The sequence below is a fragment of the Antechinus flavipes genome, chromosome 5 (genome assembly GCF_016432865.1).
Source record: "Antechinus flavipes isolate AdamAnt ecotype Samford, QLD, Australia chromosome 5, AdamAnt_v2, whole genome shotgun sequence".
Lineage (NCBI taxonomy): Eukaryota > Metazoa > Chordata > Mammalia > Dasyuromorphia > Dasyuridae > Antechinus > Antechinus flavipes.
The window spans coordinates 200,772,873-200,795,045 of record NC_067402.1 but is presented as its reverse complement, the minus strand read 5'-3'; the positions used below and the strand labels follow the sequence as shown (position 1 = coordinate 200,795,045).

Sequence of the window (22,173 nt, the reverse complement as noted above, 5' to 3'; positions counted from 1 at the left end):
TACCCAAGGTTCAATTTGGCTTAAGTTATTTCTAATCGTCTGCCTCAATTTCCTCATGTTATAAAAAGATCTAGAGGAGGAAATGGCATACCATTGGTATCTTGGCCAAGAAAACCCTAAATGGGGTCAAGAAGAGTTGGACATGACTGAACAACAGTGAAAATGAAAGATGAATAGATTTTGAAGGATTTGGGAAAAGGATGTTTATATTAGGCTGCTGTGGGACAGAAGGAAAGGAAGGGAAGAGAGATTATGCCTCTGAGTTGCTGCTTGACTTGCTTTGTAATTTTGTATAGGAATAGCATAGATATTTGAATAGGCAAATCATTTGTTATGTTCTTTTCTCTTATTTAAGCATTTGCTCTCAAGGATCCTGTCCAAATAATTCCTCTTATTTCTTGGCTTAGTTGATTAAATATATTATGTAGGCTAGCCTGCAAACTTGAAGCCAGGTAGGAACAATCTGAAGCTTTAAAATTTATCTTTGTGGTGGTCTTAATAAGGTTTATAAAGGGAAAGGAATATTTGTGTATAACTGTCCTAAGTGGTACCAGGTTTGCCCACATAAGCCTTTATCCTTACTCTTCCTGAGACAAACCTTAATACTGATATGTGCAATTTGATTGTGAAATGGCTTGTAGGACAAATCTTTTTTTTAAATGACCTTTTTTTTTTTTTTTTTGCCCTTCATTCTTTGTTATAATGTAGCCATTTTTTTTTTTTTTTAAAGAATTTCAGATTTATAGTTGATGCTGTAAGAAACAAAAATCTAAATATATGTTTATTGGAAACTTCTGAAATACTATAAACTTAAAAGTTTTCAATTTGTGAGTGGAGAAAGTGACTTTAGGTGTCAAATACTTTTAAGTGGTATGGTATAAAATTCATATATGTACTTGAAAAAATTGTTAAATTGCTGTCAAAGTAGTGCAGTATATTGAAAGAGGCATAGACTGTAAGCCTGAAATTGGAAGACCTGGAGTCTGAGCTGGCGCCTCCACAACCTTTCATTTTCTTCCATCTCCCACCAGCCTTCTAGTTATTCCTATTACTGCCAACTAAATCACTCTAAACCTTGTCACTCAGAGGTTTGCAAGTTCGGCATAATCCTTGACTCTTGCATTCACTCTACATGTACAATCTGTTGAATTTTGTTATCTCTACTTTTACAACATTTGTTTTATAGGTCAACCTTCTCTCCATTGACATAGCCACTATTGCACTTTGCAATAGCTTCAAATGGGTTTTCTTGTCTTAAAATTTTTCCTCATCCCAGACCCTCCATCCTCCACTCAGCTGTGATTTTTCGTAAAGTTCTCTGACCATATCACACTCGTTCTACTTGGTAAACTCCAATAGCAACCTGTTAGCTCCAAGCTTAAATATAACTTGTTTTCATTTAAATCTCATAACAACATGATTCCTCTCTACATTTGTCTTCTTACACATTACTCTCCTCCATTCTAAGATAGAGCTATACTGCTCTAAGACTGTTTCATACCAGGGACACTCCATTTCTCAATTGGCTGTTCTCCCATGTACAGAAGTCTTCTTTCACACCTCTGCTTCCTATTTTCTCTGACTTCCTTCTGGACTTAAATTGTACCTCCTATAAGAAACCTTTCCCAACCCCCTGAGATTACCTTCAATTGACACTTGTGTGGGTGTATCTTGTTTGCAGACAGTTATTTGCGTATTGTCTATTCCTTCTTGAGAACAGAGACTGTGTTAGCGGGTTTTTTTTTTTTTTTTTTAATATCTCTAGAAGTTAGCACAAACACAGCAGATACTTGGCACATTAACTGTTTTTGCCTTTGCTTGTACATGTAGCACCACTTAGCAGTGCCTGTCATGTAGTAGTACGTTGATTTGACTTGACATTACTATGCATTTGAGTAAATCCTTATTTACTAATTTTCCTCTCTGGGTTGTTTTTTCATCTGTAAAATAAAGAGATTAGACTAGATGATTTAATATCTAGTTTGTTAATTCCCAGTAAATTTATTTATACATTATACAACTTCATAATTAGAGCCTTACTTAATTTTTTTCCAAGAAGCCATCATTGGAACTTTTTACACTATTAACTGGTGCTTTACTCTGCTGAACAATATAGTAAATCAGTTTTCCTATTATGTTTCAGATTGCTCGTTGCAAGCAGCTCATCTGTGATCCTAGTTATGTAAAAGACAGAGTAAAAAAAGTAGGCCAGGTGATCCGAGTCATCTGTATCCTAAGCCACCCAATTAAGAATACCAATGATGCCAATTCATGCCAGATCATCATTCCACAGAACCAGGTCAACCGGAAATCAGGTGAGCTGTAAAGATTGGAGCATTATCAGAAGCTGTAACCTTTGCAAATTTTTGTTTCATTATAGTATTTATATATTAGAAAGTGTTATAATGAAAGAAATAAGTTTCTATCATAAATTGGAAATTTTAAAAAGTTTAAGAATTGAAATTACAAATTAAATTTATAGGGAGCTTAAAGTGAATTTCTCTCATTTCCAGACTAATGGGACAGAACTTTTTATGCCAATTTTTGTCTCATTACTTAATTTTATTTGTATGAAATTTAAATTGCTATTCATTAGCAGGTTTCTTTCTTACATGATAAAATCAGGGTTTGACAAAAAGTAGATGACATCTGGCTAACATTGATGTATATAAGCGAGTATGAAAAAATGGAAAAAAAGTGTGGCAGAACCAAATCAAATCCCTTAGGGAGGGAAGTATCTTTTAATCTCTGTTTGGGATCTAGCTTGATCACGACTGTACATAACAGATTTTTATTGCCCTTTTTGTTTACATTATTGTACCAGTTTACATTATTGTACCAGTCGTCATAGATGATATTTTAAAATAGATGTTCACTCTATTTCCATTCATGTTTGTAATATTCATACTCCTTAAAGAGTTTCGGCCATTACATTTATGTATCATGTTTTTAATTAGCACCCAGTTGTTGGGCACTAGATTTTCCCCCAATTCTTTGCTATTATAAAATATACTATTATGATCTTTGACTGCTGTGTGTTTGTATGATGTTTACACTCAAGTTATGTAGTTACATTAATGCCTTAGATATTTGGTTTCAATTATTCTGCAGAATTGTTTGGGGCAGTTGAGGAGTAGGACTTGCTCTTGGTTTTTTAAAAAAATTGAACTTCTTAAAAAAAAAGTTATTGATTTGATGCTAAGTTGGGGGGGAGGGGCCCACGGAGAGAGTAACAGTGTATAACCTTTTTTCCTTAGAAAAAGCCTCTGTTTTTAATTAAGGAAAAATACTCATCAAAAAGAAGGTTTTTGCCCAAGATTGTACTCTAGGTGGAAATATTGATGATTTAGAATTTGAGTCTTTTGACTCCCAGTTCCTTTCATTGATATAGTGCTAAGCTATTTAAAATACTGGCTCAGCAGTACATGTAATCCTAACAAGGAACTTTAAAATGTAAAGAAGAAATTATATGATTTTAAAATGTATAATCACCCAACACTTTTGATGCAGAAAATGAACTTTAATGGTCTGTTATAGATATCTACGTTTGCATGATTTCTTCTGCACACAATGTGGCTGCACAAGGAAAGTATATTGCCATTGTTAGTACTACTGTGGAAACCAAAGAACCTGAGAAAGAAATCAGACCAGCATTAGAGCTTTTGGAGCCAATCGAACAGAAGTAAGTGTCTTATTTGTAAGTCATTCCTCCTAGTTAAAAAGCAGGTCCTAGTAATTCATTCTGCCTCCCATCTTGGTTCCAGATGAGGGCACATAGCTGCTATAGATATCTTTACAGAACATCAAATTTACGTGCCTCTTTGTGCTTTGGCCTTGACTGAAAGCCGTGTCACTGTGTTCTCTTCAAATGTAGGGAATGTTTCTGTTGCCAAGTAATTTTGGGAGCACCAAACCATTCATTTAGCAACATTCAAGTGCCTGTTATGTGCTATGTCCTGGAATAAATATAAAGATAAATATGGTCTCTGCACTCATGCAACTTATATTTTAATCCATTCTCTTTTCAGATTTGTTAGCATCAATGATCTGTATGTTCCAACTGACTTGGGAACAGAAAGTCAGGTTAGTATTTAGAGGCTATGGAAATTTGGGCTTTCCCAGGAGGCATTGCAAAACCATTTATATGTCTTCAACTTTCAACTTTATTTCTCCAGATCTTCATTTCCCGCACTTATGATGCTACAACTCACTTTGAGACAACTTGTGACGATATTAAAGACATCTACAAGAGGATGACAGGGTCTGAGTTTGACTTTGAAGAAATGAAACGAAAGAAAAATGACATTTATGGGGAAGACTAATAGCAGTAATATGCCAATATCCAATTAGGAGAAATTTAAATTTCAACTAATACAGAATTATATCAAGAACCTAATGAACATTATATGAAATCAATATTGTATGGCCTGCTTTTGTAATCACTTCTTTGAAATTGAAGAGTACTGTTGCCCCTAAATGTTCCCTTCTATTCTCCTACCCTTCCTCCGTCCTGTCCCGTTCCGTTTCCCCCCCCCCCCCCCCCCCCTTCTCCCTCCCAGTTTAATATCATGTATTACTGTCTTTCTCCTGGGATGACTGTCTAGAAGTTACAGATTGCTAACATTATGTTCAATTTCCTCAAGTGTGAGAGAGAGAGAGAGAGTGTATGTGTGTGTGTGTATGTGTGTGTGTTTTTAAGAGAAAGCACAGTTTAAACATACATTCATTGAGGCAGACAAATAGAACTTGATACAGTATTTGTATCTTTTAATAGTATAGCTTTTTCAATTGTATGCTTATTGGGCTCCTGTTGATTCTTTTAAGTTCATGTGCTATCTGTTCTCTTAAACATTACTCTAAATTGAACACTCCATTATTGGGCAGCATCCCTCCAAGTTCCATAAACTTCAGTTTTTGTTTTCATGTCAAGTATTTTGACAGTGCCCAAATGTCATAGTCATTAGTTATGGGCGTAGATTTCTAACGGAGCTTTAGCTTTTGAAACTGTTCACATAATTTAGAAGAGGCCTGTGTGCCTAAAAGCTGTTTTGGTGTTTTGACCTAATAAAATGGATTTTAATTAATAGCAGGCAAGATGTGAAAGTAACCTATCCCCCCTTGGCTTTTTGGATGGACCAAACCACTGTAGTGTTAATTTCCCAGAGCCTCCTCCAAGTCCATGATGTTTCATAAAATGGCTCTAAAGGATTTCTGTACTGCAAAGTAAAGCCAAACTCTGGAAAACAGTACCTCTCTGTTTATTGGTCTGTTTGCTTCCCTTTATAATAAGTTGGCCATACCTGCTTTTCCCCCATATTAAGACTTTTTGAAAATAGCATTTTCATGCACAGGCATGTTCCCACCCACTCAGAAATGACCCAGGATGACCTGCATTAACCATTAGGTAATAGTATTATGTTGTACCAACTCTGTAGGATTCTGCTTTTATGCAGTTAAGCAAGAATTGACTATAAAGTTTCTAAATGGACATCATGTGTCAAAATTAAATCTCAGTCAGCAACCATTTCAAGAGAAATGGAAAAGAATGTTTTGGTATGTGGAAGTTAGTCGAAAAACTTTTTTTGTTTGCTTCCAGAAGACCTGTTAGAATTAATAGTGAAAAGACTTTGACCTGCATCTATAGCCTTTTTCCAATGAGTGCACTAAATTCCATGCTTTTTAGTAAACTTCCACCTTAGAAGGGAACCTCCTAAAAGGGGGATTGGCATAGAGTGGGAATGCTCAAGGGGGAAAAGATTGTCAAGTGGGATCCTCTGCTATGAGAAATTGGCCCAAAGCTCTGATTTTAACCTTGGCAACTTTTGTTAAATGTAAAGGCTCATTTATTTTATTTAGGCATAGTTGTAGTTAAAGGAATGATGACTGTAGGTTGATAATAGATGATGGTGGGAAGAATATAATATGGAAGGTGTTATCTTCCTTTTTCTAGTATTCCACCTACTTTCAAGGAAGGAGTTGGTAATAATCTAACTTTGAATTTTCTATCAAGGGATTAGTCTGCTCTTCACTGTCTATAAGCCTAAAAGATGTAATACAGTGGCCTAAAGCTATTTTTTTATAATAAGTCATGTATGGCAGAAAAAACAGCCACTTTAAATTAAAAATTGCCTGATAAATTCATGTAACTACAATTGTGGAACACAAATATTATCCATGGAAATAAATCTGTACCTCAAAAAACAACCAATTTTTTTAAGGGACAGTGGCACTCAGGTTTTAAAATAGTATTGATAAGATATATTCCCAGTGCTAAAATTTTCCTTTTTAATTACTGAGGCAATGTGTTTGTTGGTTTAATATATTCCTTGTCCCTGGATTAACTGTAAAAGTGGATAAGTCACCTCTTAGAAAAGCTCCAGGGATCTCAGGAGATGCTTGAAATAAGAAACACAAAGCATGGAAGTAACCAGCCAGGACATAATTGGGATTTTAATTGGCTAATAAGACCCCCTAGTTATAGATCCTCTTGTGACTTGCCCAGGGTCACACATCTAGGAAGTGTTAAGTTTCTGAGTCCAGATTTGAACTCAGGTCTTCCTAACTTCAGGGCTTATGATCTATTCACTGTGCCATCTAGCTGCCCCTCCCTATAGACATCTTTAAAAAAACCCAAAAAACTAAAAATTGGCCCCAGGGAACAGGACATCAAATCTGGATCCCTTAAAGAGCTAGTTTCTAGTGAAGTAGTTTTTTGCATTTAATTTTTTTATAGAGAATATAATTTTTAAGAAGTGAATAACAGCAAAATTTAAGAGAATGACCTAGTGGGGAGTTTTTGTTTTTAAATGTATTATAAAATCATTCAGGGAAAAATATTTTATTTGTTTTTATTTTTTAAAAATTAGGTATAAAACCTATCCTCCAAATAGATACCACATCTTATACAAAGTTCTGTTTAGCTTTGAAGTGTTCAAAGACTACTATAGAAATTTTTGAAATATCATAAACATATGATTATTATTCAGAATATTGACGCTGTAATGAGAGCTATTTACAAAAACCGAACAATTGCAAATAGGTACCATTTGAGAGAAAAAGAAATTTTAACTTCACGTAGTGTAGCAGTAGACTAATACATTTAGATTAATTTTCTAGAAGATGGGAAATGTGTATAAAAAGAATTTCAGACCATAACATGTACTACTTATGCCTTATTTACATAAACAACCATAAAAAATACACTTGTTAAATGACATTACAGTTTTCCAACTTGTAGCCTTTCAGTAACATTTTCCTATTTTTTTTAATAATGTATGCTACTAGTTTGTTAAAATGCATCCTGTTTAAAAATAATTTAAAACCCTATAATCCAAAGCTTAACAATTAAGTCTACTGTGCCATTCTGAAATAAATCACATTTCAGCAGACTACATTGAAAGGAAAATGATCCTCTAAGGATGTCTGCATTATAATGGAAAATTTATAGTGTAATTGTGAAAAGTGGATTCATTTCTTCCTGAAGGTGTCTGGGGTTGGGGAGGGCAGATCAGGAAGACAGGGAATTTTTTCATCATTGTAGTTAGTCCTGGATCATCATCAGATCTGGTACTTGAATCACCTAGACAAAAATAAAATTCACAATGATTTAACAAAGTGTCCCAGAGCTAGGCAAATTTGGGTACTTCTGTAACAAATCAGAATTAAATTCTTCTAGAAATCAAAGTCCTTGAAAACAATTGTCTATTACTGAGATAAAAATCAGCAATGGTTAGGTGGTAATGCATGCTTGTGAAATTCCTATTCATGGTGAAAGCAACCGTTTTGATTCCTCTAATTCCCTATGAACTTTTTAATGGGGGTTTGTAAATTTACATCTATATGGTTTAGTAGAAATTCACCCTGATGCCTTAATTGTAGTATAAGTTCGCAAAGCCTGTGCTAGCAGAACATAACCAACTCCTACCAAAATTAAAAAGTTTTAATTAAAAAATTAGTGACATAACAAATCCACATTCTGGACCTGTCCATTGTCCAAGATTTAGCTAGTCGTGTCACCACCAAAGTGGTTAGAGGAAGCAGTCTATATTTTCTATATTTAAGGCCCAGAGGAGTTGGAGTCTGCATTTATAGAGGGGGTATCTGAGATAATTTGTTACTCGAACTGAAATAGACTTGCTTGTTTTCATAATCCTTATTAGCCAGTGGAAACATTTTTCTCTTGAAGATGAAGGAATTAAATTTAGAGTACAATTATTAGCAAGTTGCACAAGATTACATGGCCATTTTAACTAGATTTCTAGAATTTTCCTGTTTTGTTTTGTTTTTTTAAACCATGTTTGGATGTGCATATGCGTGTTTAGCATTGATTTTTAAAATTTATTGTATGTTTTTAATCACACAAGGTAGATGGAAAAGGCCATGAAAAAATTATACTCACCAATAGGTTGCCTTAAATGGAGCTGCTTTTTGTACAATTCCAGCAAAATTATTTATATCAGTAACAAGGATTCCATTATTTTCAAACATCTCTCTGCAGGTATTGAGTTTATCTATTTTTTTAAGAAAAATTAAAAACCATTAATTACTTCGTTGCCAAAAAGATCATTAATGCAAGTTCAGTTGCTGTTTCTGCTCCCTTACCAACCCTTTTCCCTAGATAGCGATTGGCAGCATCTTACAGGTCAAGGTTTCTTAAACTTTCTACTTTTTATGTAATCCACAGGAATACAGGTCTATAAAATAGGTATACAAATCAGACACTTTTAATTGTGTGACCCACCCCATAAAGGTGTCACAAATCATGGTTTAAGAAGCTGAATTATGGGTAAATAGCAGTAAACACTAATTCTCAGGATACTTCCAGGAAAGAAAGCAGCTGTAAATTGGCTCCAAATGCAAGCATGCACATTGTGGGTAATAAACTAAATGAAGGCTGAGGCTTGGAATGACAAGGCAAGGATTCTTCAAGGACATCTTATTCAAATAAAACAATAGTAACATATCTAACATATATAGTACTGCTTGCCATCTAGGGGAGGGGGTGGAGGGAGGGAGGGGAAAAATCGGAACAGAAATGAGTGCAAGGGATAATGTAAAAAAATTACCCTGGCATGGATTCTGTCAATATAAAATTATTATTAAATAAAATAAAATATAAAAAAAAATAGGTTAAAAAAGGATGAAGCACTATATATTAATATACTGTAATGTGAAAAAAATCTAGCAGTGAAGAGAAAACCTGAGGAAAGATGAAGGAAGGCTGAAAGAATTATTGTCACATAATATAGATGAGAAATTTGGGAAACATCACAAATCTGGCATAAAGGCATGGGACAACTTCAGTTATCCGGCCATATACTGGGACTCTGTCAAAAAGCAAAAATAAAGAACTGATTTGTAACATGTATAATTAAAGAACAAGTAGATAAGGTTACAAGAGTTTATGATGGAGAAAAGTAAAGCCTTGGATAGAATCTTACAAGCATGCTTTTGTTCTAAGAAAAACTTAAGCTATTGGGAAGAAAAAGATGAAAGGGATATGGTGCATATGGTATAATATTGAAAGACAAAAGGAAGAAATTTCTTCCTCTGAAGTGCTGGGGAAAATTATCCTTGGACAGAAAGGACAGAAAAAGAAAAAGGGCAAATGGAGTTGGGACCAGTGATGTCACCTTGGAAGAAAGTGCCTCAATAACATTGTTATTAATAATTTGGTTTTACTCTCTTCTACAGAAGATAAGCAACATAGTTTCAATTATCTGAAAAAAGCTGGTGAACTGGAAAGATGAATAAGTTTTTGGACACTGGGCATAGATTAAGAGAGTAATGGGACATAAATTGCAAAAAGCCAGATTCAAGCTTGATATAATGGCAAAAGATGGATTATCGTTTGTTGGGTATAGTGTAGAATGCATTCTTTTGCTAGATTTGTGGGCCTAGACATTATCTTCTGAGTCTCTACCAACTTTTCAGAATTTCTGATTCATACTCATGAATTGTTCCCAATCATGAATTTATACCACACTGAATTGCTCTAAAAGTAAAATGGCAAACTTTGTAATTACAGCAGAAAGTTAGTCAGATGTAGTGAAATAACAAACTACCTAATTTCAATGTAGCTATTAAAGAATACATGCATACAGACTAAAAATGAATCCTATTTTGTATGTCACTGGAAATTACTGAATATTACCAAATAGTCATTGTAAACATCTTGTAAAAAAAAACTGGCCAACATCTATATGTTGCTAAATATTCTAACGTTCTAGTGACTATAATAGAAAGGTGAAAGGCAGGTTTTAAATAAGATTTTAACCAAATATTACCTGTTAGGTATACAGCAAACCTGGCATTGATACGTAGAACTTGTAAGTTCAGTAGACATTTCAAATATTCTGATTTTGTCGATGATTTGGAATCACACTGGTGATAATGAAGCACTTCAATGATATTTGCACTCTGGTATGATTTCAATATTGAATTCTTACTATGAGCAACTGAATCTACTCTGAAAAAAGAAAACAGAAATGTTATTTATTCAATTTAGCTGGAAAACATAATCTACAAACTATACATTCATTCCTAAATATTATTCCTCCTGTATATATTTATATTCTAACAACATTACCACATTGTCTCAGACATTTAAATTCCCAAATCATAATTGCTCTTTAAGGGTTACAAAATGATTTCCTCAAAATGACTATGAGGAAGAAAGATCAGCTAGTATTTGTTTTTGAAGTTGTTTCGATCATATCCGACTGTGACCTCATTTAGGGTTTCTTTGACAAAGATACAGGTGTGCTTTGCCATTTCCTTCACCAGCTCATTTTATAGATGAGGAAACTGAGGCAAACAGTTAGAGTGATTTGCCCAGGATCAAACAGCTGGCAAGTGTCTTGAGGCCAGATTTCAACTCGGGTCCTCCTGAATCCTGGTGCTCTATCTACTGTACCATCCCAGGACTCGTCAAAAGCCTTAACAACAATGCTTCCAGTCTAGTGTCCTTGGCCATCAGCCTGAAAAGTGTTCATTGTGTTGAGGCAGACTTAAACTGCTCACACGTGTCAAAGTTACTGAAAAACCAGAAAGAAAGCTCGTTACTAATGTCCTTGGTACTCCAAATGGTTCAATATCAGAAATCTAATCATTTTGTTAAAGGATATAACATTTAAAACACTGAAATCCTAAGGACTATAGAGCTCAGTTTCCCATGTGTTCCTTATTAGAATTTGAGTTCCGTGAGAACTTTTCCATTTGTATCCCTGGTACTAAATGCGTTTGTTTATTCATTTATGTCTGGCCAAAGCTCCAAATCATTATTTGTTTCTGGGTGATTATATATTAAAAAATAATTATATATATATATTTTTTTTGGGGGGGGAGGGGGGAAGTGGGGTGCAGGGAGAGATGGTGATGGTGATACTACCACCTCAGCAACAGCAAATAATACTGGAAGGTGCCTGCTTTATGACTTGAATATAGTACTTGAAAGGATTACCTGAAGAGTGGGGAAAAATGTATCCCCCAACCAGTGATATGTTAAAATTATTTCTGTATTAAAGGAATATATTCCTACCCATTAAGCAGGTCCACATGCAATCAAACCATTTCCCTTATGAAATATATTCTGATTTTAATGACCTTTAAGTGTAAGGTTTGTTCTTCATAAGCAAACAGTTTCCAGCATTATATACCTATTGCTGAAGTGAAGTTATTGCTAACATTCATATACTTTGACACCTCCAATTAGAATATTCAAAGAAAAGGTAAAAGAAGCCACATAAATCTGGTTACTCCCAAATAAAAGTGCTTTCTCTTGATGAACTGAAAATTTTAGAATAAATTTTTAATAAAAACTCAAAAAGCCTTACCTTACATCTTCTTTTAGCTTTTTACTTTCTCTATAATGAAGCAACCATTTCCATCTTCCATTTGCATTTAGTTTTTCCAAGATTTTGACAATTTCCTTTAGCTGAACTATAAAAAGAATTTATCGATTTCAACAGCAACAACCCACTGGACCACTGGACTAGTTATTCTGGCTTACAAGAAGCATACTTCTAGGTATAACTGAACATTACTAATGCCACATTTGGACTTAGGCAATAGCTGTCAATTCTATTCATGTATGCTACATTTGAAACACACAGGCCTTTTGGCCTCAAACTCCATGGCAGCTCCCTGATACTACAAATTATGGGGCAGGCCCAACAGTTTAGTAACAGGAACATTTTATTCATTATAGCATCTGAAATGCTGGGGTGTTGTAAAGCATACAAGAAATTAAATGTTTGGCTCTCAGATACTACACCTTCAAAGGAAGTATTCTCATGGTATTTACAAATACACACTATATACTTGTATTTCACTTCTAAAATCTCCTATTTTGGGACTAGGACAAGGGACTAGGACTGAGTAGCCAGGGCAAGATATGATCATAACAGAGAAGCTTTTATCCTAGTTCTTCCATGTGAGGATTCAAACAAATTTTCTGGATTTTAATGGAATTTTAGCAACCATAATAAGATTCCGATATATGAATAAAATGAGATGATCATGAAAATTGATTCCTTTGAATTGTACTTATCTGCACCCCACCTGAGTGACAACTTTCAAATAAACCATCTGCCTGAGTTCTAAAGAAAAGGGGAGGGAGGACAAACCTAATGTTACAGCTTCTAATACTTTTTCATCGGACACCACGAAGCCTCCTGTACGAAACAGCTCCTGATAGGTACCATCTAGGACATCACCTGGGCTGTCAACTCCAGCAAACATGACACTGGGGAACTGTTTCAGTCTCAGCAAAGAAGGAATCTGTCCAAAACAAAATGACTATCTAGTAAAGGCAGATCCACGGGATTCTGTTTAACAAAACACATTTTCCACTTGGTCTTTTTTCCCTGTCATTTTCTAGGCTTTTATATATGGGTCTAAAGAGAAAAGAACCTGGATGACAAGAACAATTTCACATTTTTAAAAAATGTAATCATAATCACTGAAATGAGAATCCTCTTGATTCAAGTTGGCTATTTTTATAGAAGTGTGCCACAATGTGGAGGTGCTTTGTGAAAAAAATTAAAGACTACAAACTAAAATTTAAGCCATCAAAAGAAGTTTTCTGAACTTCAAAAACCAGAAATATAAAACCATCCCAATAAAAAAAAGGTATGAAAAATAACTGGTTCTCCCTTCCAGCTGCTCACTTCTACTTATCATAATCTCACACATTGGTGCCAGTGATACTTATAGATTTCATGTTATAGTAGGCTTATGGGAGACCACTTGTAGAATGTACCCCATTTGTGTTAAGCAAGCCACATCCCTGAAATATGGAATATGAGACAGCAAATACCCATTTAAAAAGATACAAATGCATTTATCATATATTTTAGATAAGCAAGAATTTTGTAAACTTTGGTTTTTCTGATGCTTTAGTAAAGGCTTACGTGTAAGAATTATGAAAGAAGTATGGAAATTTTGCTAACGGGTGAAAAAGAAACCAGTGTGTATTCTAGGGCAAGCCATGTTTCTGAGTATTTCTTAGCAAAGAGATCCACTAGAAAAGGAAATTCTATAAGGCCTTACCAACATGTTTTGAAAATATATTCTCTGTTGGAATATATTTCCATATTATCAAGAACACTATCCTTTCTCATCATCATTTGACATCTTGAAGTATTTTAAGTCTTTATGATGGATAAAAGGCCAAAAAATAAAAACAAGAATACACAATCACTTTTTAATATATTCCATATGCTTAATAAAGCACAATGTACTATGGTATTTTCAAGGTACGTCACACCCATCAAACTAAAAAAATTAAGCAAAAATAGAAGAAATAAAGTATGTATATAGAAAGTGCATCAAATTTGATGACTTGAATTGGTGAGGTCTGGAAAAATAAGTGTACTCAATTCATATATTGCTAGTCTATGAACACAGGCACCTACCCAGTAACAGCCTATGGAGTATCTTAGGAATTAAAAGAGGATAAGGTTTTAATATTTACCAAGGCAAGGAGGCGTCCCAAATCAACACAGAGGGATCTAATCCTGTACAGAATAAAGGAATAAGTCACCAAGAAGTTCTCTCACAAAACTAGTGGACTGAGAGAATCTGCACTCAGGGTGACAGTCCAGGGTGAGGCCAGTTGAAGACGCTAAGCTAAAGACAACAAGCAAGTTCAACAGTGAGCAGCAACTAAGAAGCTTTGACCCCAGCAGTGGGGTGAAATTTCAGTTCCAGTATGAAACCTGAAGAGAAATCCAAACCAAGGAGAAGCTTCTACTTCTGTTATTCCTTATCTGAAGAACTCTGCAGCATGCCAAGAATGGAATCCAATAGTAGTCTATTGGAAATCCAACTATGGGCAATTGCAAGGTCCAGATTCAGGTCAGGAATCTGCAGAACCCAGATCAAGAAGGCAGTGATTAGATTTTATTCTCAATCATAAAACTCTTGACAGCACCAAAAAGCTTGCAGATCCCTAGGCTGATCTATCTTTCCTTGAAAACCTAAAATAACATAGTACTCTACCCCCAGGATAGCAGTGAAAAGAACCAAGATGACATGATTTCAACTCATATATTCTCTCCAGAAGTGTCAAGAGACTGGATCTGAAAGCCCAAACTCAAGAAGTAGATTAGAGGCTCAATTCCAGAAAGCAAATGATTAGATCAAAAGAAAAAAAAAGTACACAGACACAAATGCCACTAAAAATCCTGGAAAAGATGAAAAAATTTTAAAACCAAATTTAAAAACAAAATTAAAGTACTGGAAAAAAAAGTTGGGGGAAAGAAAGAAGATATGAAAAATAGTTAACAGCCTAAAACAAGAGGTATAAAAATCTTATCAAGAAACTAGTTGCCTGAAAATCAGAAGAGATCAAAGAGAAGTTAATTATTCCATGTGATAAGAAATATTAAAGTCAAAAGACTGAAAAAATAAACCATTAAGAGATAACTCAAGAATAAATTTTTTAAAAAGAGTCTCAACAAGAAATTTCAAGAAATCTTAAAAGACAACTGCTCAGATCATTCAGAACCAGAGGTTTTAAATAAAAATGGAAAGAATCCATTGGTTGACTCTTAAGAGCTCACTCAAAATTAAGCTGCCCGGCTACACGATTGCTAAAAACCAGAGTTCAGAGCTTCTAAGTCAAAGGAAAAACAATGCAAGCAGTAAGAAAAGAAAAAATAAAATACCTAGGAGCTTAAGATATCTGAGAAGGACTTAAGGTCTGTCTGAATTAGGTAGGGGGAAACACAGCCTGGCATGGGGAATAGGCGGCTTTTAGCCCAAGTACAGCAGTACTGGCTTCTTTGCCCTGCTTCAAAGGGCCAGTGGATCATTAGTGAGAACTCCATCACAGTCAGAGAAGGTAAATTGTTAACTCCTAACCCCCTGCATAACAATAGGGGCTAGGCCAACCCAACCCAGCAGAGTGGGAGAGTGTGCAGTACCCCTGCAAATAAAATCACAAACTCTGGGACAGTTTGCCCTGTGCCCCAAGGAACAGAGCTCAATTCTTAAAACTGAGTAAAAAAGAGCCCTTTACTATGAGCTGACAGTGAAGATAGGAACACAGACTCCAAAGAGAACAGCAATGTCGAAATGGCTACATGTGAAGCCTCAAAGGAAATATGAATTGGTCTCAAGCTCCAAGAATTCAAAAAGGATCTTAAAAGAGAGGGAAAAAAAGGGGGGGGGAGAAAAATGAAAGTTAAACAATAAAATTATGAGTTTTTTGGGGAAAGCCAATAGCTTAAAGAAGGGAGCACAGAAATTGAGAAAACAACTCATTAAAAAAACAAAATTGGTGAGATGGAAAAAAAAACACCCCATACTGAACAAAACAACTTTCAAATGGTCAAATGAAAAAGTAGGTGACAAAGTTAAATGAAGAAAATATTCACAAAAATTTAGAATTGGCCAAATGAAAGTAAATGACTTAATGTGACAAGAAATCAGTCAAATGGGGAAAAAATGTACAATGCTTCAGAAGAAAAAGAATCAATCTGGAAAACAGACCCAAGACAATCAATCTAAAAATTACTGGACTACGTGAAAGCTATGATGGAAAAAAAAAAAGAGTCTGGACAGCATTCTTTAAGAAATCAACAACAAACAACAACCAAAAAAAAAAAAAAAAAAAAAGAGAGAGAGAGAGAGAAAAAAAGAAAAACCTGCTCTAATACCCTAAAACCAGAGGGTAAAATAATCATTGAAAGAATCCACTGATGACCTCCTGAAAGAAATCTTAAAATGAAAACTCCAAGGAATACTGTAGATAAATTCCAGAATTATCAGATTAAAGAGAAAATACAACCAGTCAGAAAGGGAAAAAAAATGTTGAGGAGACACAATTAGTATTACTCAGGACACCTAGGTAGCTCCTACAATAAAGGATCAAAGGGCTTGGAAAATGATATTCCAGAAGCAAACAAGCTCATACTACAACCAAAAATCAACTACTCATCAAAATTAAGCATCTTTCAGGGGAAAAGATGGACATTCATAAAATAGGGGATTGTCAATCATTTCTTTTTTTTTTTTTAATTTTATAATAACTTTTATTGACAGAACCCATGCCAGGATAAATTTTTTTTTACAACATTATCCCTTGCACTCGCTTCTGTTCTGATTTTTCCCCTCTCTCCCTCCACCCCCTCCCCTAGATGGCAAGCAGTCCTATATATGTTAAATATGTTGCAATATATCCTAGATACAATATATGTTTGCAGAACCGAACAGTTTTCTTGTTGCACAGGGAGAATTGGATTCAGAAGGTAAAAATAACCCGGGAAGAAAAACAAAAACGCAAATAGTTTACATTCAGTATTCTTTCTTTGGGTGTAGCTGCTTCTGTCCATTATTTATCAATTGAAACTGTTAATCTCTTTGTCAAAGAAATCCACTTCCATCAGAATACATCCTCATACAGTACCATTGTTGAAGTGTATAACGATCTCCTGGTTCTGCTCATTTCACTTAGCATCAGTTCATGTAAGTCTCTCCAAGCCTTTCCATATTCATTCTGCTGGTCATTTCTTACAGAACAATAATATTCCATAACATTCATATACCACAATTTACCCAGCTATTCTCCAATTGATGGGCATCCATTCAATTTCCAGTTTCTAGCCACTACAAACAGGGCTGCCACAAACATTTTAGCACACACTGGTCCCTTTCCCTTCTTTAATATTTCTTTGGGATATAAGCCCAGAAGTAACACTGCTGGATCAAAGGATCACAGTTTGATAACTTTTTGGGCATAATTCCAGATTGCTCTCCAGAATGGTTGGATTTGTTCACAACTCCACCAACAATGCATCAGTATCCCAGTTTTCCCGCATCCCCTCCAACATTCATCATTATTTTTTCCTGTCATCTTAGTCAATCTGACAGGTGTGTAGTGGTATCTCAGAGTTGTCTTAATTTGCATTTCTCTGATCAATAGTAATTTGGAACACTCATATGAGTGGTAATAGTTTCAATTTCATCATCTGAAAATTGTCTGTTCATATCCTTTGACCATTTATCAATTGGAGAATGGCTTGATTTCTTATAAATTTGAGTCAATTCTCTATTTTGGAAATGAGGCCTTTATCAGAACCTTTAACTGTGAAGATGTTTTCCCAGTTTGTTGCTTCCCTTCTAATATTGTTTGCATTAGTTTTGTTTGTACAAAGGCTTTTTAATTTGATATAATCAAAATTTTCTATTTTGGGATCACTAATAGTCTCTAGTTCATCTTTGGTAACAAATTCCTTCCTCCTCCACAAGTCTGAGAGATAAACTATCCTATGTTCCTCTAATTTATTTATAATCTCGTTCTTTATGCCTAGATCATGGACCCATTTTGATCTTATCTTGGTATACGGTGTTAAGTGTGGATCCATGTCTAATTTCTGCCATACTAATTTCCAGTTATCCCAGCAGTTTTTATCAAATAATGAATTCTTATCCCAAAAGTTAGTATCTTTGGGTTTGTCAAACACTAGATTGCTATAGTTGACTATTCTGTCTTGTGAACCTAACCTATTCCACTGATCAACTAATCTATTTCTCAGCCAATACCAAATGATTTTGGGGGCTGCTGCTTTATAATATAATTTTAGATCAGGTACAGCTAGGCCACCTTCATTTGATTTTTAAAAAATTAATTCCCTTGCGATTCTTGACTTTTTATTCTTCTATATGAATTTTGTTATTATTTTTTCTAGATCATTATGTCAATCATTTCTGATGAAAAGACCAAGGAATACAGAAAATTTAAGTTTCAAGTACAAACTTAAAAAAGAAAAAGTAAAGAGAAAAGGAAAAAAAAGGAATTTTTTTGAAGGTTAAAATATTTACACTCTTTACAAGGGAAGATGATACTTGTAACTCTTGAAAACTGCATTTTTGTCAGGGCAGTTAGGAGGAATATATATAGACAAAGAATGTAGGTATAAGTTGACTATTGTGATGATATAAAAAAAGAAATTGGGGTGGAAAAAGATTATACTGGGAGAAGAGGAAAGGGGACAAGGCACAAAAGATCTATTACATTGGAGGGAAAAAAGGGAAGAGGATATTCATTATTTAAATTATAATTTCACTGGATTTAACTCAAACGGGAATAACATGCATACTTAGTTTGGGTATAGAAATACATCTCATTCTATAGGTTAAGTAGAAGGGGAAAAGGGAGGGGGGGGCTAATAGAAAGGAGGACAAATTGAAGTAAGTGGGGGTCAGAAGCAAAACACTGGTGAAGGACAGGGTGAACGGAGAGAGAAAAGTATAGAGGGAAAAAAAAGAGGATGGCAGGAAATCATTAGTAATCTTAATTAACTGTGAATGTGAATGGGATGAACTCACAAAAAAATGGAAGCTGATAGTAAATAGAGTGGATTGTAAATCAGACTCCTACAATATGTTGTTTAAAAGAAACACATCTGATGCAGAATGACACATACAGAACAAAGGTAAAAGGCTGCAGCAGAATCTATTATACTTCAGCTGAAGTAAAGAAAAGTAGGGATTAGCAATCCTGGTCTCAGATCAAGAAAAAGCAAAAATAGATCTAATTAAAAGAGAATAAGGAAATGACATTTTGTGAAATGGTACCATACATATTGAAGTAATATCAGTATTAAATCAGCATTCAAATTCTTAAAGGAGAAATTAAAGTGAGTTACAAGAAGAAATAAACAGCAAAACAATACAAGAAGGGGAATTTCTCTTAGATAAATCTAACCATAAAATAAATAAGAAAAAAAAGGAGATGAACAGAGTTTTAGAAAAGTTAAGCAAGATATACCCTTAAGAAAAACGTGAACAAGAATAGAATGTTTCTGTTTTTCAGTGGTAGATGGCATCTATACAAACATTGACTATGTATTAGTCATACATAAAAATCTCAATCAAATGCAGAAAGGCAGAAATAGTAAATGCATCTTTTTCAGATGATGATGAAATAAAAATTGCATTTAATAAAGATCCTTAGAAAAATAGGCAAAAAACCAATTCAAACTAAATAATATATTCTTTTTGAGCCAAATTCGATGACATTAAGATTCACACTATGCTCATTTCTCCTCCCTTCTTTCCCTCAAATATAATAGGTCTTTTTTGATTCTTCATGTAATATAATTTACTCCATTATATTCCCCTTTTCCCCCAGTACAATCTGTTTTCCATCTTTAGTTTCTTTTTTATAGTTATCAACTCGTGAGATTTTTATGCCCTAAACACATCAACTTATCATCTATCTATACAGATATATAAACTTATTAAGTTTAAAAAAAAAGTGCTTTGTCAATTTGGAACTATGCTCAAAAAGTTATCAAGCTGTGCATACCCTTTGATCCAGCAGTGTTTCTACTGGGCTTATACCCCAAAGAGATACTAAAGGAAAGGGACCTGTATGTGCTAAAATGTTTGTGGCAGCCCTGTTTGTAGTGGCTAGAAGCTGGAAAATGAAAGGATGTCCATCAATTGGAGAATGGTTGAGTAAATTGTGGTATATGAACGTTATGGAATATTATTGTTCTGTAAGGAACGACCAGCAGGATGAATACAGAGAAGACTGGCGAGACTTACATGAACTGATGCTGAGTGAAATGAGCAGAACCAGGAGATCATTATATACCTCAACAATGATACTGTTTGAGGATGTATTCTGATGGAAGTGGATCTCTTTGATAAAGAGAGCCTTAATTGATCAAAGATGGACAGAAGCAGCTACACCCAGAGAAAGAACACTGGAAATGAATATAAACTGCTTGCATTTATGTTTTTCCTCCCGGGTTATTTATACCTTCTGAATTCAACTCTCCCTGTGCAACAAGAAAACTGTTTGGTTCTGTACACATATATTGTATCTAGGATATACTGCAACCCATTCAACATGTAAAGGACTGCTTGCCATCTGGGGGAAGAGGTAGAGGGAGGGAGGGGAAAAATCGGAACAGAAATGAATGCAAGGGATAATGCTGTAAAAAATTACCCTGGCATGTGTTCTATCAATAAAAAATCATTAAAAAAATAAATAAATAAAGATAAATAAATAAATAATTTATACACTAGGGGAAAAAAAAGTGCTTTGTTTTTTTTTTTTTCCCTGTTTATGCTTCTCTTGAATTCTGTATTTGAACATTAAAATTTTCTGTTCAGCTCTGGTCTTTTCATCAAAAATAAACGAATTCCCCTATTTCATTCAATGTCCATCTTTTCCCCTGAAAGATAATGCTTAATTTTGCTGGATAGTTGGTTGATTGTTGGCTGCAGTCCAAGTTTCTTTGCCCTCTAGAATACCATATTCTAGAACCTTCAGATCCTTTAAAGTAGAAGCTGCTAGATTCTGGGTAATGCTAACTGTAGCTCCTCATTATTTGAATTGTTTCTTTTTGTCTGCTTGAAGTATTTTCTCCCTGATCTGCTAATTCTGGAACTTAGTTATAATATTTCTTTGAATTTTCATTTTGGACTCTCAGGAGGTGATCAGTGGATTCTTTCAATGGCTATTTTACCCTCTGGTTCTAGCACATCAAAGCAGTTTTCCTTGATGATTTCTTGAAAGATGTCATCTATGCTCTTTTCTTCATTGTGGTCCAATAATTCTTAATCTCTCCTGGATCTATTTTTCCAGGTCAGTTTTTCCAATAAAGTAATTTACATTCTTTTATTTTTTTCATTCTTTGGTGTTTTTGTTTGACTGATTCTTTTTTTTTTTTAAATTTTATTTTATTTAATAATAACTTTGTATTGACAGAATCCATGCCAGGATAATTTTTACACAACATTATCCCTTGCAATCACTTATGTTTCGTTTTTTCCCCTCCCTCCCTCCTCCCCCTCCCCCAAGATGGCAAGCAGTCCTATATATGTTAAATATGTTGCAGTATATCCTAGATACAATACATATTTGCAGAACCGAACAGTTCTCCCGCTGCACAGGGAGAATTGGATTCAGAAGGTAAAAATAACTCGGGAAGAAAATCAAAAATGCAAATAGTTCACATTCATTTCTCAGTATTCCTTCTTTGGGTGTAGCTGTTTCTGTCCATCATTTATCCAATGAAACTCAGTTAAGTCTCTTTGTCAGAGAAATCCACTTCCATCAGAATACATCCTCATACAATATCGTTGTCGAAGTGTATAATGATCTCCTGGTTCTGCTCATCTCACTTAGCATCAGTCCATGTAGGTCTCTCCAAGCCTCTCTGTATTCATCCTGCTGGTCATTCCTTACAGAGCAATAATATTCCATAACATTCATATACCACAATTTACCCAGCCATTCTCCAATTGATGGGCATCCATTCATTTTCCAGTTTCTAGCCACTACAAACAGGCTGCTACAAACATTTTGGCACATACAGGTCCCTTTCCCTCCTTTAGTATCTCTTTGGGGTATAAGCCCAATAGAAACACTGCTGGATCAAAGGGTATGCACAGTTTGATAACTTTTTGGGCATAATTACAGATTGCTCTCCAGAATGGCTGGATTCGTTCACAACTCCACCAACAATGCATCAGTGTCCCCGTTTTCCCGCATCCCCTCCAACATTCATCATTATTTTTTCCTGTCATCTTAGCCAATCTGACAGGTGTGTAGTGATATCTCAGAGTTGTCTTAATTTGCATTTCTCTGATCAATAGTGATTTGGAACACTCTTTCATGTGAGTGGTAATAGTTTCAATTTCTTCATCTGA

The 22,173-nt window shown here is 34.7% G+C and overlaps 2 protein-coding genes across 3 annotated transcripts in view; one reads left to right on the top strand and one right to left on the bottom strand.

Moving 5' to 3' along the window:
- Nucleotides 1–5,249, top strand: part of GDI2 (GDP dissociation inhibitor 2) — a 32,582-nt gene extending 27,333 nt beyond the window's left edge. The window contains exons 8-11 of the mRNA XM_051961855.1: nucleotides 2,144–2,315; nucleotides 3,538–3,682; nucleotides 4,029–4,083; nucleotides 4,176–5,249. Of these exons, the coding sequence (XP_051817815.1) occupies nucleotides 2,144–2,315; nucleotides 3,538–3,682; nucleotides 4,029–4,083; nucleotides 4,176–4,322 (519 nt within the window). The 3' untranslated portion in view covers nucleotides 4,323–5,249. The remainder of the gene's footprint in view (nucleotides 1–2,143; nucleotides 2,316–3,537; nucleotides 3,683–4,028; nucleotides 4,084–4,175) is intronic.
- A 1,583-nt stretch (nucleotides 5,250–6,832) lies between these two features.
- The window catches only part of TASOR2 (transcription activation suppressor family member 2), a 114,237-nt gene continuing 98,896 nt past the window's right edge, over nucleotides 6,833–22,173 (bottom strand). Inside the window, exons 20-24 of one of the 2 annotated variants that reach the window (XM_051961851.1) lie at nucleotides 12,627–12,780; nucleotides 11,835–11,940; nucleotides 10,287–10,468; nucleotides 8,399–8,510; nucleotides 6,833–7,579 (exon numbers count right to left, since the gene is read on the bottom strand). In XM_051961851.1, coding sequence (XP_051817811.1) covers nucleotides 7,576–7,579; nucleotides 8,399–8,510; nucleotides 10,287–10,468; nucleotides 11,835–11,940; nucleotides 12,627–12,780 — 558 coding nt within the window. In that variant the 3' untranslated portion in view covers nucleotides 6,833–7,575. Of the gene's footprint in view, nucleotides 7,580–8,394; nucleotides 8,511–10,286; nucleotides 10,469–11,834; nucleotides 11,941–12,626; nucleotides 12,781–22,173 lie in introns of those variants that run through there. The other variant, XM_051961853.1, reaches the window with a different exon arrangement.